At 63.3% G+C, this 14,915-nt stretch overlaps 2 protein-coding genes across 11 annotated transcripts in view; both read right to left on the bottom strand.

Annotated features, from left to right (window-relative positions):
• Positions 1 to 704: 704 nt before the first annotated feature.
• Positions 705 to 2,565, bottom strand: RASD1 (ras related dexamethasone induced 1). The gene is made up of 2 exons (XM_034989769.1): positions 2,205 to 2,565; positions 705 to 1,971 (listed from the first exon to the last, which is right to left on the bottom strand). Exons 1-2 carry the CDS (start codon positions 2,488 to 2,490, stop codon positions 1,418 to 1,420), a joined length of 840 nt encoding a protein of 279 aa, XP_034845660.1. The 5' UTR covers positions 2,491 to 2,565; the 3' UTR covers positions 705 to 1,417.
• Positions 2,566 to 7,090: 4,525 nt separating this feature from the next.
• PEMT (phosphatidylethanolamine N-methyltransferase) overlaps positions 7,091 to 14,915 on the bottom strand; it is a 99,946-nt gene continuing 92,121 nt past the window's right edge. For 7 of the 10 annotated variants that reach the window (XM_034989764.1, XM_034989762.1, XM_034989759.1 and 4 more), the window contains 3 exons: positions 10,388 to 10,499; positions 7,662 to 7,736; positions 7,103 to 7,404 (listed from right to left, as the gene is read on the bottom strand). In XM_034989764.1, coding sequence (XP_034845655.1) covers positions 7,168 to 7,404; positions 7,662 to 7,736; positions 10,388 to 10,499 — 424 coding nt within the window. In that variant the 3' untranslated portion in view covers positions 7,103 to 7,167. Of the gene's footprint in view, positions 7,405 to 7,661; positions 7,737 to 10,387; positions 10,500 to 13,117; positions 13,264 to 14,915 lie in introns of all 10 variants that reach the window. The other 3 variants (XM_034989767.1, XM_034989758.1, XM_034989760.1) reach the window with 2 other exon arrangements.

The following is a 14,915-nucleotide window of genomic DNA, read 5'->3' as shown; positions in this document are numbered from 1 at the left end:
AAGATGTTCATTTTGCTTAGAGGAGACAGAACGAATTGTGAGAGCCTCCACCGTGCACCTCCTCCCCCTCAGCGCACGCGCGTACACACACACACACACACACACACACAGCAAAGCCAGCGTAAAAAAAAAACAGAATAACTGCCCTAAGGAGCGACATCCGTCCCCAAGGACCCAGTTGGCCTGGTGGGTCATCCTGCTCACCTGCGACTGGCCCCCTGGGCCCAGGGCAGCAAGTGCTTCCCGAGGCTGGAGGGCACGGGAGGCCAGGTGATTTTGAACTGACACCAGATTGGTCTGTCAAGGCTCCATTTCCCTTGTGAGAGCAGGGTCCTAGTGACACCTCGAGCGGACCGTGAGTCGCAGGGTTGGGGCCCTTTCGCTGCCCTCCGCCTGGAGTGAGTCTGGGCGCAGCCCGGAAGCCCTTTGTGGCTGGAAAGATGCAGCTCCAGGAAAGACCAGGACCCCTTTCTAGTCCTGGCTTCCTGAGGAGCCATCCCCAAATAGAAGAAGGGCCGTGGTCCAAAAATCTGCAGCTTTTTTGGAGCCTTTTCTCCCAGGTGGGGGCTGAAGCTATTCTCAGAATGCCAGGGTCATCTGCCAGTCTGCGGAGGGTGAGTCTAATACCCCAGAAGTAAGCCCCACCCTTCCCTTCTGACCCTTCGCCCTTCGAGCCATTTCTAAAAGCAAAGCAAGCGTATGACTTTCTGTTTTAAATTATTTTATTTTGTATTATAAAAAAACAATAGCAATAACTTTATAAAGACTGTCTCACACACACAGTACGAACAGCTGGGTAAGAGTTTGTTCATGTCCATGATGACCTCAGAACTACTATTAAAGTGCAAGTTGTGTGTTTTGTTTTCCTTTGTGCAATTTCACACACACATGTAAACAAGTCACTTGGCTATGATCTGACCCACACCCCCTTAGTCTCGGGAGGGCAGAGGCTTTCGTTTGCTGTCATGGCAACCCAGAATCACAGACAAGTTAATGCCCCATTTGTCCCGTCTTGACCCTCCAGGGAGCAGGACAGGTTTCCCAAAGCCTAACGGAGGCTGATTAACTTATACCACCCCCCACCCCCATTCTTGTCTTTGTGAGAAACAAGACAAATTCCCCCTCTGCCGGGGCCTGTGCCCCCAACCCGCGGGGGTGGCAGGGCCCGTGGGGGACGGGAGGAGGGGGTGGAGGGGGGAGTCCCGGTCTGAGCCAGTTCTCTCTCCTTCCAGAGCAGATGACCGTCCCTTCGTCGTTTGCGCCTCCCCGGTGCGCGCGGGTCGCGGGGAAGGAAGACGCCAGTCCGCGCGCAAGCGGCCCGGGGCCGGCCCGGACGTCAGACGTGACTTTTCAAAAAAGGGTCCTCCTTAGGTTCTGTCGCCGGCGCGGGGGGGATTGGCGGGCGGGGGGGGGGCTCCTAGCTGATGACGCAGCGCTCCTTGTCCTTGGCCTGGCCGCCGCCGCTGGCCTTCTCGCGGATGTACATGAGGTCTCTGTGCACGCTGGGCCGGCGCGCGAAGGGCGCCACGATGCCGAAGGCGTCGCCGGGGTCCCCGCCGCCGCTGCCGGCTCGCAGCAGCTTCTTGTTCCGCAGCGCCTTCTTGTGCAGCACGTCGCAGTCCTGCACGGACACCTTGCGGTGCAGGTCCGGGCTCATCTCGCTGGGCAGCTTGGCCATGGCGAAGAGCGCCCGGAACATCTGGTCCAGGCTGCTGTTCTTCTTGGCCGAGATCTCGAAGTAGGCGCAGCGCTGGGGGTCGTCGCCCACCAGCTGCTCGATCTCGCGCGGCTCCACCTCGCGGTAGAAGTCCCGGTCCCCCTTGTTGCCGCAGATGACCAGCGGCACGTCCACGTTCTCCTTGGTTTTGTTCTTGAGGCAAGACTTGGTGTCCAGGATCTGCTGCTTGAGCCTCTGCACCTCCTCGAAGGAGTCGCGGTTGTCCAGGCTGAACACCAGGATGAAAACGTCTCCTACAGGGCACAGAGGGGGCGTTAAAGGAGCCGGGGCGGGCGGCGGCCAAGGGGACAGCCGAAGCGGGGCCGACGGGGGAGTGGGCGCCCCGCCGCGCGCGGGGGACGCCCCGAACTCTCCCCGCGCCCCGCGGCGCGCGGCGTTGGGACCGGGGGTCGCCGCCCTCCCGGTGGCGCAGCTCCCTCCCCGCCCCCCGCCCCCCGCCCGCCGCCGGGCCCGGCCCGCCGCTCACCGGTGAGGATGGAGAGGCGCCGCATGGCGGGGAACGGGTGGTTGCCGGACGTGTCGAGGATGTCGAGCTGGTAGACCTCGCCGCGGATGGAGTAGAACTTGCGGTGGAAGTCCTCGATGGTGGGCGTGTAGGCGTCCTCGAAGCGGCCCGTGAGGAAGCGCGACACGATGGCCGTCTTGCCCACCTTGGACGAGCCGAGGATGACCATGCGGTAGCAGTTCTTGGCCGGGATACTCAGCTCCGAGTCGCTCGGGCACATCTTCTTGATCATCGCGGCCAGTTTCATTGGGCGGAGGGGCCGCAGGGGCGGGCGCGGGGCCGAGAGAAGCGCGGAGGGCGGCCGGGGGCGCGGGGCTGCGCGGGGCTGGCGCGGGGCTGGCGCGGGGCTGCGCGGCTAGGCGGCTCCGCTCGCTCGGGCTGCGGCTGCGGCTGCGGCTGCGGCTGGGGCAGGGCTCCGGCTCGAGCTCCGCTCCGGCTCTCGGACAAAGTCGCTCGCGCCTGTTCTGCGCGCCCCGAGGCCGCCCTTATATACAGCCTGCGCGGCCGCCCCGCCCCGCGCCCTCCCAGCCTCCGTGCGTCACGCCCCGCGGGCCCCCGCCGCCCCCTCCCGCGACCTCCGCCCGCCGCGCGCGGGGAGCAACTGAGTCCCGGGTGCCGCTGGGGCTGGCGGCGCGCGGACCTCGTTCTCCACGGCACGGGGCTCGGCGGCCGCAAGGGCGTCGGGGTTGTAGTCCCGCCTGTGCCTCTGACCCTCTGTGCCCTGGGGCAAGGACCCCCCCCGCAACACTCACACAAACACACACACACACACGCACTCTCACGCTCACACTCACTTCCTTTGGGCCTCAGTTTACCCAGAGAATAAGAAGAGCAATCCCGGCCCAGCAGCAGCGTAATCGCAGCTGCTTACCAGTGCTCGGCACCGCGCACCGAGCCTGGCGTACGTCCCTTCTCTCCTCGGTCCCGAGAGCGAGCCCCCGCGGCAGCCCCCTTTGCCGTCCGCGGGCGCGTGCCCGGTGCCCGGCGACCGTGTTAGCGCCGAGGGCGGTGCCGCGCGCTCCGGCCGCCAGAGGGCAGCAGAGGCCCCGCCGGCGGCGCGGGGAGGCCGCGGGCACCGCTTTTGGGGCTGGAGTGCGGGGCGAGCCTCCAGGTGGGGGTCTGGCGAGGTGCGGGGCGCGGGCCTTGGGGCTCCAGGCCGAGACCCAGCAGGAGCCGTCCCCCGCCCCGCGCTCTACGGCAGGCCTCGGCGTCCCCTTTCGCCCAGCCAGGGATGCTCTGAAGCCGGCAGGGGCTGTCCCCATCCTTTTCCTGTGTGGCACCCGAGGGACCAGAGACCTGCCCTTCCTTGCTCAAGCCTGGGCCAGCGTGCCCTCCTCCCTCCCCCACAGAGTTTTGTGCCTTGAGAGTCGCTTGGGCCAACATTCCCATTTTGCAACTGGGGGCGGGGGAGGGGGCGCTGGGCCTCAAAGCCCCGGGGTTAAAGCAGTCTCTTGCCTTCCCTGGGTCTCGGGTGCCTCTTCTGGAAAATAGCGGTTCTGGTTCTGATCGCGGAGGAGAAAGTACAAGCAGTGTTAAGGGGCAGGACGTGGTCACAATAGCAATAGTAAATGACCCCTGGGCTCGCAGCCCCGGGGGTGGGGCTGGGGGGTTCCGGAGCCAAGAGAGGAGGCAGCAGGCTGATCAGTACCCCGGATGGGGCTGATGGGCTCAAGGGCCTGGAGCCAGGGGAAAGCCGGCGCTGCCCACGGCAGCAAGTCCGGTTTGGGAGAAAGCCAGGGAGCCGGTAGCTCCCTAGCTCCACCCGGGCACGCAGCTGCACAGGCCTGGGTGCTCAGGGCAGTGTCAGGGGCACCAGCCTGCAGCCCCCGGGTGCTGGCACAGCACCTGGGGCTCTCGGAGGCCATCTTATCCAGCCCCTCAACAACAGGGATTCCCGCAGAATCGCACACCCTCTGCAGGGGACACCCGGGGAGGCTCTTTTTATGCCAGGCACTGTTCTAGGTCCTTCCTTCTGGCAACCTTGAGGGGTAGGAATGACTTCTCTTGGTATTTTACAGATGGAGAAACTGAGGCAGGGAACATGACTTGGCCAGGGTCCACAGGTAGTAGCGCCGGGGCTGGGGCTTGAACCCAGGGGGCCGGCAGTCCTGGCTCTTACCCACCTACTGTGACCCTCCTAAAGCTCTGGCCCCCACTGTGGGACATCCGTGCCCCGTTTCTCAGCGCGCACACCCCTCAGATCTCCCTGCCCCTCCACATCTGTCCCCAAGCCTCGTGTCTACTGTCGATGAGGTTTCAGAGACACACATCACTTGATGAGCACCCAAGGGCTCACCACTCGGCTCTGATTCTGGGTGTCATTGTGTGACAGGCCAGCTGGGCTGGGTCCCCCCCACCCCTCTTGACCCTGCTGAGGCTGCTCTCCCCTGCGCTCCCCGTCTGAGATGAGAAAGAACCGAGCCGGGTGCCTTGCAGACAGGGCCGCTGTGGACAGTGGTGCAGGGCGTTCATTGCAGAAATGGACCAGACAAGGATGCGAGCAGGGGCTGGTCACGGCCTGGGCCTGCATCATCCCCGGATGAGGGGCCCTCTCTCTGCCTCCCATGAAGGCACAGTATGGGCAGCTGGGCTCTGAAATAGGATGGCTTCTGGCTCCTTCCTGATGGCCCATGCTAAAGGGCCAGAGAAGGTGGCCTCCGGTCCCGGGAGGGCCACTGTGATGAGCAGAGGCTCAAGGGTGGCCGGGTCAAGGATTTGAACCCAGCTCTCCCTCGGCAGATCCAGGGGACTGGGACCCAGCCTGGAATCAGAGGCTCCCTCCCCCACCCCAGGTCAGATGTCAAGGTTGGCGCTGACATCATGGCCCCGGCCCCTTCTAGTTTGTGAGCGCCCGTGGCTGGTCCTGAGCCCAGCCTGCATTCTCAACCACAATTCCTGGTAGCTTCTGGGCATGTCCATTGATAAGACATGTCCTCCCAAGTCAGCCGAGTTAAGTCCTAAGTGTATGTGTCATTCATTCCCCAAACCGCCACGTGGACCCGTGGGTCGGGCTGCCTGGAGCTCGTCTGTCCTGCCCTGACAAAGCCTTCAGGACGGCAGCGTAGCCTCAAACGCTGTGTGTGCAGAGGTCCTTGTGGAGGAGCGAGCTCCCTGTTCCTAGGGGTGTGCAAGCAGACGCAGGGATTGAAGCACTGGGTAAGATCAGACTAGATGCCTCCTGTGGCCCGTCAAGGCCGGAGATAGGCTCTGAATTCCAGAAATCCAAGAAGAGGGCTCGAGGAGCTCCCTGAGCGACGAGGGAGGCCCAGCCTGCACCACCTGGTCACCTAATGCAAACATTAGGCAGGCGTCAATATCACGGCCCTTTTACAGGGCGGGGGACGGGGGCTCTGAGAGCTGCGTGCACGGGTGGAGTCTGGGCTCACGCCGCTCTCCCAGTGTCGCGAGGGGAAGGCCTAGCCTGTGTCTTTGGAGGGCTGGCGGCCTGCAGACAAGGCTGGGGCCTGGAGGAGGGCCAGGCCCTGTGCACTCGGCTCCGCGGTCAGGCTGGACCAACAGGCCCCAGATGATTACGGGGCCTATTCCTCCTGGCGACTTGAGGCCCGCGAAGAATTAGGAGAGAAATGTCAGCGTTAACCAGAGATGCCAAGTTCAGCCCCAGGGTGTGGGGGGAGACTTGGGTGCAGGGCCCAGGTCCTCTGGTCCCACCCAGGAAGCCCCACCCCGTGGCCCCGGGAGCCCCCAGTTCTCTGCAATTCCTCCCCGCTCAGCGGGAGAGAGGGAGCATGAGCTTGGGATGGGGCAGACCTGTGCCTCCAGGACAAGTCCCCCAGCCTCAGCCGGCGAACGGGGGTGACCCCGGCCCATGTGGTCTTGAGACACCAGTGCTAGGCAGGGCCCCAGAGCAGGTGCACGCCACAAGTCCGCGGTCCCGCCGGGCCTGGCCCTTCCCTCCCTCTGCAGGTCAAGCATTGCTAGCAAATCTGGGGAAGCCCACAAGCCCTCCCTCTTTCCTCAGCCACAGCGCCTTCCCAAGCCCACCTCATGGCAGCCTTCAGGGCCGTGCACGTTCCCATCCAGACGCAGGCCCGTCACAGGCCCAAGGGGGTTGCGGTGTGACCACATTTGGACTTTTTTGATAACAGATCACTCCACAAAGACGATCTGTCTCCAAGGCCAGCTTCTCTAGGCTGGACCTGGTGGCCTGGGGTTCAGAGATCATGAGTGTCATGGCCCAGCTTTCTGCGAATGCGGTCATGCCCCAGGGGGCACCAGCCGGTGATGCTCCTCCCTCACTCGGTCCCTCAGAGCCCGCTGCTTTGGGCGCCCATGCTTGTTCTGATCACAGGGCCTTTGCATTTGCCATTCCAACTGCCTGGAATCCTCCAGTTTGCTCCCTCTGAGATCTCATTTGGGTCTCAGCTCAAATAGCACCTCCTCAGAGGGTCCCCGATCACCACGGCTAATGCAGCTCCCAGCCCTACCAGGTACTTTCATGTGGCTTTTAAATTTTCGGCATATTTTTCACTCTCTGATCATTTACCCGGGTGGCAGTTCACAGAGGCTGGGAGCTCCTTGGCATGTGGGGGTGTTGGGCCGCTGGGTGGTATGATGATACCCCCACCCTGAGCCTGGGCTGGCTCCCCAAAGGAAAGGGACAGAAGAAGGGGTACTGGGGCAGGGGTGAGGCCGGCAGCACAGGAAGCCCAAACATCCGGGCAAGTCCCTTCCCTGCCGTGTGTGGATGGTGGTGCCCAGCTCAGGGCTGACAGGCTTCAGCGAGAAGGAGGGCCCATACCAGCCTGGCCTGGAGCCCTCAGGGGAATGCCCTACTCCCCGCAGCCCCAAACTCCCTCCCCTTGCCCCCTCCCCCCGGCCAGACAGAGAGCCGGAGGGGATGCCAGTTGTCAGGGTGCCTTTATTGGTGAGTTAGGACGTACTGGGGGCTGCAGGGCAGGGGGGCTCAGTGGCCAGATGACAGCATGTCCAGGGCCCCCAAGGCAGAGATTTCCAAGGCACTGGAGTGGCCCTCGCCGGGCGCCAACACCGAGCGGCGGCCGGGGCCCGTCTCCCCGCTGCAGGGCTTGGCACTCGGGGCAGGCCGGAGGCGACAGACGCTCCGCGACGTGGCCGAAGGCCCGGTCAGCTCCTCTTGTGGGACGGGGAGGCTTTCTGCTGGTAGATCTGCGTGGTGAAGGGCCTGCGGACAGGGAGAGAGGCTCCGGTCAGCAGGGCTCGGGAGTGATGCCACCACCCCAGGCCTGCCCCCCGCCGGAGCGTGGTCGGAGGGGGTGTCCGCAGGGGGGCAGGAGGCCCGGGCTCCCTCAGCACCAGCTGCCCGGCCCCCCAGGCCCCACTGGGCCTGCTCGAAGCTTCCCGTGGGCCGCTCGGGCGGTGATGGGCAGTCGGGCCCCGCTCGGCGGGCGCGCTCCTCGTGTGTGACAGATGTCTACTCACTCCTCGTACAGGATGGCGACCATGTAGACGAGGGCCACAACCGCGGTCAGCAGCAGGCCGGTGGGGCTGGCGTGCCTGTGGGGAAGATGCTCTCAGGTCCCGAGCCCGGCCTTCTCTCTCGGACCAGGGCCCCCGCCGTCCGGGTCCTGACCCTCTGGCCGCTCGCTGACCGCCTATCCGGGCTGGCTCAGTCCTCAAAGGGGGGCCCACACTCCCTTTCCCGTGTCCCCGGCTCCCCGGTTCAGGACACCGTGCGGATGAATCGGGAAGGAAAGGATGGCCTCTCAGAACCACCCGAGTGGCCAAGCAGATTGTTTTCTGCACAAGGAGGATGTTCCAGTGGACCTGCCCTCCACCGACAGTGTCCTCAGGCTATTTTCTAGAAATGGGTCCAGTGCCCCGAAAGGCATGTGGAGTGTCCAGTGGGCCCTTCGTGGGCTCCCTGCTGGAAGAGCCTGGGGGCACCTGCTGTCCAGCGGGTCCCATGTTTTCTAGTCCCCTCGGATCCCCGAGGCTCCACAGGGCCTGGGCTGCGGCATCTGGATGGCCGGGAGAAGAGACAGAAACTGGTTCATGGGGACACACAGCATCCAGGAGCCTCAGGCTGGGGGCCCCAGGACATGTGTGCACCATGAGGGGACCCTCTGCCCTGTCCACGCTCCTTGGCCCAGGACCTCACACTGTCCCTTTGTTTGGGCACCCCAGCAGGGAGAGTGAAGGCCCCTCCCCTATTCTGTGCACCCTGTTCGGAATCATCCTCTGGGGGCAGCGTGGGCTGTCTGCCCCTCGCCACGGCCAGGTAGGAGATGCCAACACCAAACAGAGACCCTTCTGGGGCTGAAATGAAATCTGCCCTCCTAGAGCTTTACTCACTGACCCTGGTTTGGTTTTCTAGAGTGAGCAGAGCGTCCCCACTCACGAGTCAGGCACCCCAGGAGCTGGGGAGGAGGCAGGCAGCAGGCTGGACCACCACATCTGACGGCAGCCTGCTCAGGAGGATGGGGCCAGGGCTCTGTAGCCAGTGTTGCTAAGACTGACCCCTGGGATGCCCCCACACCGGGCCCTGGCCCGGGAGGCAAGCTGGTACCCCCTCTCCATTCCATGCACATGAAACCTCCGCCCTTTCCAAGTGCTATCCCACCCTAGCCCTTGACACGCTAACAACCCGGTGTGGAAAGGATCATCTCCTTCTGCAGATGGGGAGACCCACATGCCTGGCCCTGAGCCCGAGGTGGCATCAGGGCTGGTCCTAGGGAACCGGCTGTGCACCCTGGGGGACGGGGTGTCCCACTGGGGCTAGGGAGCTGGGAAGGTGAGACCTGGATGGAGCAGGAGGCCCCGGTGCCTCGTACCCCCAGGAATCCTGCTGCCCGGGCCCACCAGGGCTCCAGCACACCCGGTTGCTCCGGGAAGCCGCATCCGCGGGGCCCGTGGTGGAAGACAGCGTCTTGCAGCCCAGGTAACGGCCCATCTCTGACAAGCTCTCAGCGCCGGGCCGCGTCCTGAGCCACAGAGGAGGCCCTCTCTCATCGCCGTGTGGCTGATGGCCTCCTGAGGGGGCCTCTGGGAGCCCAGGCCTCCCTAGGGTCTCATGTTTCTGAGAGCCATGGCCTGACAGCTCCGAGGCGGAGGTCACATCTCACTCTGAGCACAGAGGAGGCACCTGTATATGGGGGATGGGGAGCCAAGGGTCAGGGAGGGCTTCCTGGAGGAGGGGACACTCCAGTTGGGTTTGGAAAGACCAAATTGGGGTGGGAATGGCAGAGAACAATGGGTGTGCTGGCAGGGGTGGGGAAAGGAGGTCAGCAGGAAGAATCAAGAAGCTGCAGGGTGGGCCCTGGGGAGATGCTCTGTGGAGTGGGTCGATCTAGGGGCATGAAACCTGCCCCCTGGGATCCCACTGCCCAAGTCCAGGCGAGGGGACTGTCTGGTCTGCAAGTGGGACTGGGGCAGGGGGAGAGGTCCCGGCCAGACCCACAGATCCCCCTCTAGCTCCTTGCACTCAAAGCCCAGTGCTCCGATCTGGGCTGCCCCGAAAGGTGGGAGTTTCCAGGAAACAGCTCACTCCTGACATTCCACCATTAGAGATTCATTCCTTTATGTCCTATAACCTTCCTGGAGTCTGGGAGCACCTTCAATAAAAGCAAACACTTCCTACAGAAAAACTTCCAATGGAAGGAGCCCTAACATGCAAAATGGACAAACAGGAAGCGCTCTGGAGGGGCGCATGGCTTGAACCCCAGAGCCCACAGCGCTCCCTAGGCCAGCTCCTCGCCCAAGGTCTCTGGACAGCGTGAGCCCTAGAGGCGCTGGGGGCCTACGAGCCCTCCTGTTCTAGTACACGATGGGCAGCTTACGGTCTGTAGGCCCGGAATGGTTTTTACATTTTTAAGTGGTTTTAAAAAAAAATGAATAGAGTATGACATGACACATGCAAAGTATATGAAATTCAAATTTCCGCATCCATGAATGATGCGGTGCCGGCTCCGGCCACAGCCTCTCCTTTACCCACCGTGTCACGGCTGCTCGGGAGCTGCAGACCTCCGCCTGCAGCCTGTGAGCCTCGCCTGTCTGACCCTTCGAGAGGAAGTTCGCTAACGCCCTGCTCTAGATGTGCCTCGTTTCCCGGGAGAACAAAGTCCCCAGGAACGCCTCGGCCCCACAGGTGACAGAAGGCTGCCCCCGCCTCCCCAGGCGGCATTCCGGGGGGCAGGCCCGATACTCACATGACAGCCCAGCCCAGGTAATTGGCCGTGCTGCCCCAATACATGGGGTTGTCCAGGACGTTGAATGGGAACGTGGTCACCCTTGCCTCCTTGAGGATCCCGAAGTAATCGCCTGTGGACGAGGAGAGGGAGGACTGGAGGCTCACAGCCTGGCCACACAGTTCCTGAGGGAGGCTCCCCGGTGGCGGGGGGGACACCACGAGATCTGCCCTCCAGGAGGCTCCAGGCCAGCCAGGGAGCTGGTTTTACCACATCAAGGGACACGCCGGGCGCTGGGCCCACTCAAGCCACAGGCATGCAGACGCCTCAGAGGGCCTTCCCACCCACCATGTGCTCCTTTCCTCTGCCTTTGCACATGCTGTTCCCTCTGCTTGGGATGTTTGTCCCTGCTCTCCGTCCAGCCAGCAGCTTTCCTCCTTTGGCATTTCTCCCTTAGCTCACGTCACCTCCTGCAAGAGACCCTTCCACTATTGAAAGCAGGCCTGTTGGGACGCCTGGGTGGCTCAGTCGTTAAGCATCTGCCTTCGGCTCAGGTCATGGTCCCAGGGTCCTGGGATCGAGCCCCGCGTCGGACTCCCTGCTCGGTGGGAAGCCTGCTTCTCCCTCTCCCCCCGCCCCTGCCGCCCCGGCTGTGTTCCCTCTCTCGCTGTCTCTGTCAAATACATAAAATCTTTAAAAAAAAAAAAAGAAAGAAAGCAGGCCTGCCTGCTCCCCACTATTTCTGCCCCCAGATCCTTCCTTCTCACCCAACATGTGGCCTGGGTGAGTGCCTCCCCCTGCCAACCCCCGGGGGGAAACGAGGGGGCCTGTTCTGCTCCTCCGCCCTGGACCACCCAACCCAGGAGGTCAGCCCTGGGATTACGGCCCTGGCCCCGCGACCAGCCCCGAGCAGCTGGTCACAGTGGACAGTGTGACCGTCAGACGGCCGACCCCAGACAGGCCCGTCATCCAGCCCTCCAAAACGTGGCATGGGCCCCCAGGCAGCCCGCATGGCCACGGACTCCATGCTGCTCACTGAAGGGCGCCGGCGCATCCTGCCAGCCTCCTCTCCCCAGAAATGCCTCAGAGCTTCATCCGAGGCAGAAGTAGGGCAGCCACGGGAGGGAGGAGTCTGTTGTCTGGAGACAAAGGGTGCGGGGGCCACAGGAGCCGCCGGGGGTGGGGGGCTGCGGAAGGCTTTCTTCCCAGGAGGCAGGAAAGGGGCTGTGGGCCTGGAGGTGGATGGCACAGAAACCCGCTTTGGGGCTGACTCACAGGAGGGGCGCGGCCGCCGTGCCCTACATCCAGAGCCCCACGGCCTTTGTCGGCCACTTCTCCTGCGGGGTGCTAGGCTGTGGTGCCTGGGATTTTTCTGGTTTCTTCCCACCAGCCGCCCACCCTGACTGGCTCCCCGCCACGGCCCTGACCCCCCACAGCGGCCCCTTCCCAGCTCTCTGCCCACATCTATGCCACACCTGCGGGCTGCTGGGCTACTCTCCCTGGTCTTCAGAGGACCCGAAGAGGACAGGACAGTGCCCCTCCTCCCTCCGTGGCCCTGGGCCCCCGGCTCTGCGCGACAGACACCTGATCCGCCCTCATCCCCGCCCCTCCCTCACGACCCCACCAGTGCAACCTCCTCATTGCTGGGACATCTTTCCAAGCCCTCCTATGGCCCCCACCTCCCCAGGAGTGAGGCCTCAGGCCCCTGCATGGCCTTCAGGGACATGTGTGATGTGGCCCCCACCTGACCTCCAGCCCTGGCCGGACCGGCCCACCTGCCCGCCATCCTGCCCTGGAGCTTGCTGTTTGCTCCCGGGCCCACCCCATGCCCTGTTCCCACCTGGCAGACCCAGGAGCTCCCAACGTCTCTTCCCACCTTCCCACCCGCTGCCCCTCTCTGAGCCTCGGGCATCCTAAAGCTCCGGCCTGAGCACGAGGCGTAAGCCGCCTGGGCGCCCCGCTGCTGCAGGTGGGTGACAGGCCCAGCTCAGGCCCCCGCACACGCCGCTCCCGCGTGTCTCCTCTGCCTGTGAACACGGCGCCTTCCGAGCTCCCGGCTCCCTCTGCAGCCTGCAGTACCCCAGGCCCCAAGCGACTGTGGACAGAGAGGCCCCCAGGCAGACAGGCAGGGCTCCGGGGACTGCCCTGGGCGCTGGAGGAAACCGAGGCCAGGTCTGCGAAGCTGGCTGGGGGCTGAGAGCGGGGAGGACCCAGGAGCCCCTGATCCAGCCCATCAGAGGCATGGGTACCTCCCACGTAACCTGCCTGCTGGGCTCCTTCTGTGGGCTGCCTCCTCCTTTCTGTCCCTGTCCCCAAGACTGCCTTGCTTTTGCAGCCTCCCCCAGCTGCGCTCCTTCTTGGGCTTCCAAGTTGCTAGAAGTTGCTGATGTCATGAGGACCTGAGCCATAGGCAGTGGGGAATGCAGAGCAGGGACAGCGTCTTCCCCCCCACAACCCGATCCAGACCCGCACCGGACCCGCACCAGCCCTGCCTTGTGGCCCAAGTGCTGGCAGCCAACCGGCTGGATGAGACACAGGCGAGCCCGGCTTCCCAGGCTAACCACGGACAGGCAGAGGCCTGGAGGACGAAAGTGCCCGGAGCCTCAGACTTAGGGGCAGAGCAACGAACCAGCCGGGTCCCCCACTGCTCCCCACGAAGATGTCACAGATGGCAGGGCAGGCAGGCAGCCCCTGCTCCCGCCTGGACCCAGAGTGCATCTGCTCGTGGCCCCCCAGCCCTTGGGGTCTTACCTAGGAAGGTCCCAGTGAAGCCCAGGGCGAAGAAGCTGGAGAGCACAAACGTGCTGCCCACTCCCAGGAGCACGAGGCCCATGCGGTAGGCCGTGGGGTTATCCAGGCTCTCCATCTTGGGCTGGCTCAGCATGGCCTGTGTGAAGCTGGCGGCGGGGGGGGGGGGGGGGGGGGGGGCGCTGCCCATGGCCGGGGGGGGGGCCGCCCCCCCCCCCCCCCCCCCCCCCTCTGTCCCCCGGGGGACCCCCAGAACAGCCCGTCCAGGGGTCTCAAACTCAGTGTCAGCTGGGGCCGGGCCTGCAGTGCCAACGAGCGAAGTTGGCTGCCGGTGGGGTGCAGGGGACCAGGAGGCCACGGCCCTGCCTGAGGGGAGCTGCCCTGCAGTGCCAGCCCCCCAGTGCCACCAGGGAAGTGACCGCAATGAGTGGCCTGGGCCCTGCTAACGCTTTTGGTTTTCGAGAAGCCAGACATCAGGACTTGTATTTAAAATTCCCTAATGGGGCGCCTGGGTGGCTCAGTTGGTTGAGCGACTGCCTTCGGCTCAGGTCATGATCCCGGAGTCCCGGGATCGAGTCCCGCATCGGGCTCCCTGCTCGGCGAGGAGCCTGCTTCTCCCTCTGGCCCTCCCCACTCTCATGTACCCTCTCTCTCTCTCATTCTCGCTCTCTCAAATAAATAAATAAATCTTAAAAAAATAAATAAATAAATAAAAATAAATAAATAAATAAAATCCCCTAATGATTAGAAACAGGCAAGAAGGACAACCACGTTAGACCTCGCGTGGCCGTGGGCCAGATCCAGCCCAGGGGCCACCAGTTTGCAAACTCAGATTCCTGTCCAGTTAGCAACCGGGACTTCACAGGAAAATGGGGGAACCAAAAGGAACAGATGCATGCCCCTGGCTGCGCCCGTGCGCCCCTGCACTTGGCATATGCTGCACGTGCTGGTGGCATCCCAGGCCCCTGGCGGATGCAGTGCCCCCCGGAAGCCTGGGGCATGCCCACCCCTTCCACGGCCTCCATGGTCCCTGCGCTGGGCTGGCCACATCCTAGGTGGCCCCTCAGAGGCTCCCTATGTCTTCCCCAACCTCCAAAATGGCCCCAGCAAGCTCCTTTTGGGGCCAAGCCATCGAAGGCCTTGTTAACCAGCAAGTGACAAAAGCAGGGTGAGCATGCTCGTGGGTTTGGAGGTTCAGGTTCTCCGAGTGGCTACCGAAGATGGGAAGGCATGCTGCTGGCGGGGGGGGGGGCAAAGCGGCTGGGCTCGTGGTAACGCACAGGAGCATGGTCGGGCTCTGCCTCGCTAGTGGGGAGCTGGTACTGCTGGGAGGGACACGCTCAAAGGAGAGGATGTGTGTGGGAGCAAGTGTATGCATGTACCACAAACACGCTTGCCATTTCCCCAAGATCGTAACACTCAGAAGAGACATGGAGCTCTTCTGTCTCGCACAGGACAACTGCTTGCACTCACTCTGTACCAGGTTCGTCTTAGCAGGGCAGCTCACTGTCTACCTACCCACCCGCACAGCCATCTGCCTGTCTAGCCTCTATCCATCCACTCTTCCATCCATCCGCCTACCCATCCATGAGTCTATCCTTTATCCATCTATCACCCATCCATTAGCCTATCTTCTGTCCACCCATCCACCCATCCCTCCACCATCTCCCCCCTCCCCATCCATGAGTCTATCCTCCATCCATCCTTCCATCCATCCATCCATCCACCCATCCATCAGTCTATCCTCTATCTATCCATCCATCCATCCACCCATCCATCTATCCTCTGTCCATCTATCCAT

The sequence above is a fragment of the Mirounga leonina genome, unplaced genomic scaffold (assembly GCF_011800145.1).
Source record: "Mirounga leonina isolate KUSES-001 unplaced genomic scaffold, KU_Mleo_1.0 Mir_488, whole genome shotgun sequence".
Taxonomy (NCBI): domain Eukaryota; kingdom Metazoa; phylum Chordata; class Mammalia; order Carnivora; family Phocidae; genus Mirounga; species Mirounga leonina.
Note: the sequence above shows the minus strand (reverse complement) of the source record. Positions and strands in the feature narration are given on the sequence as shown.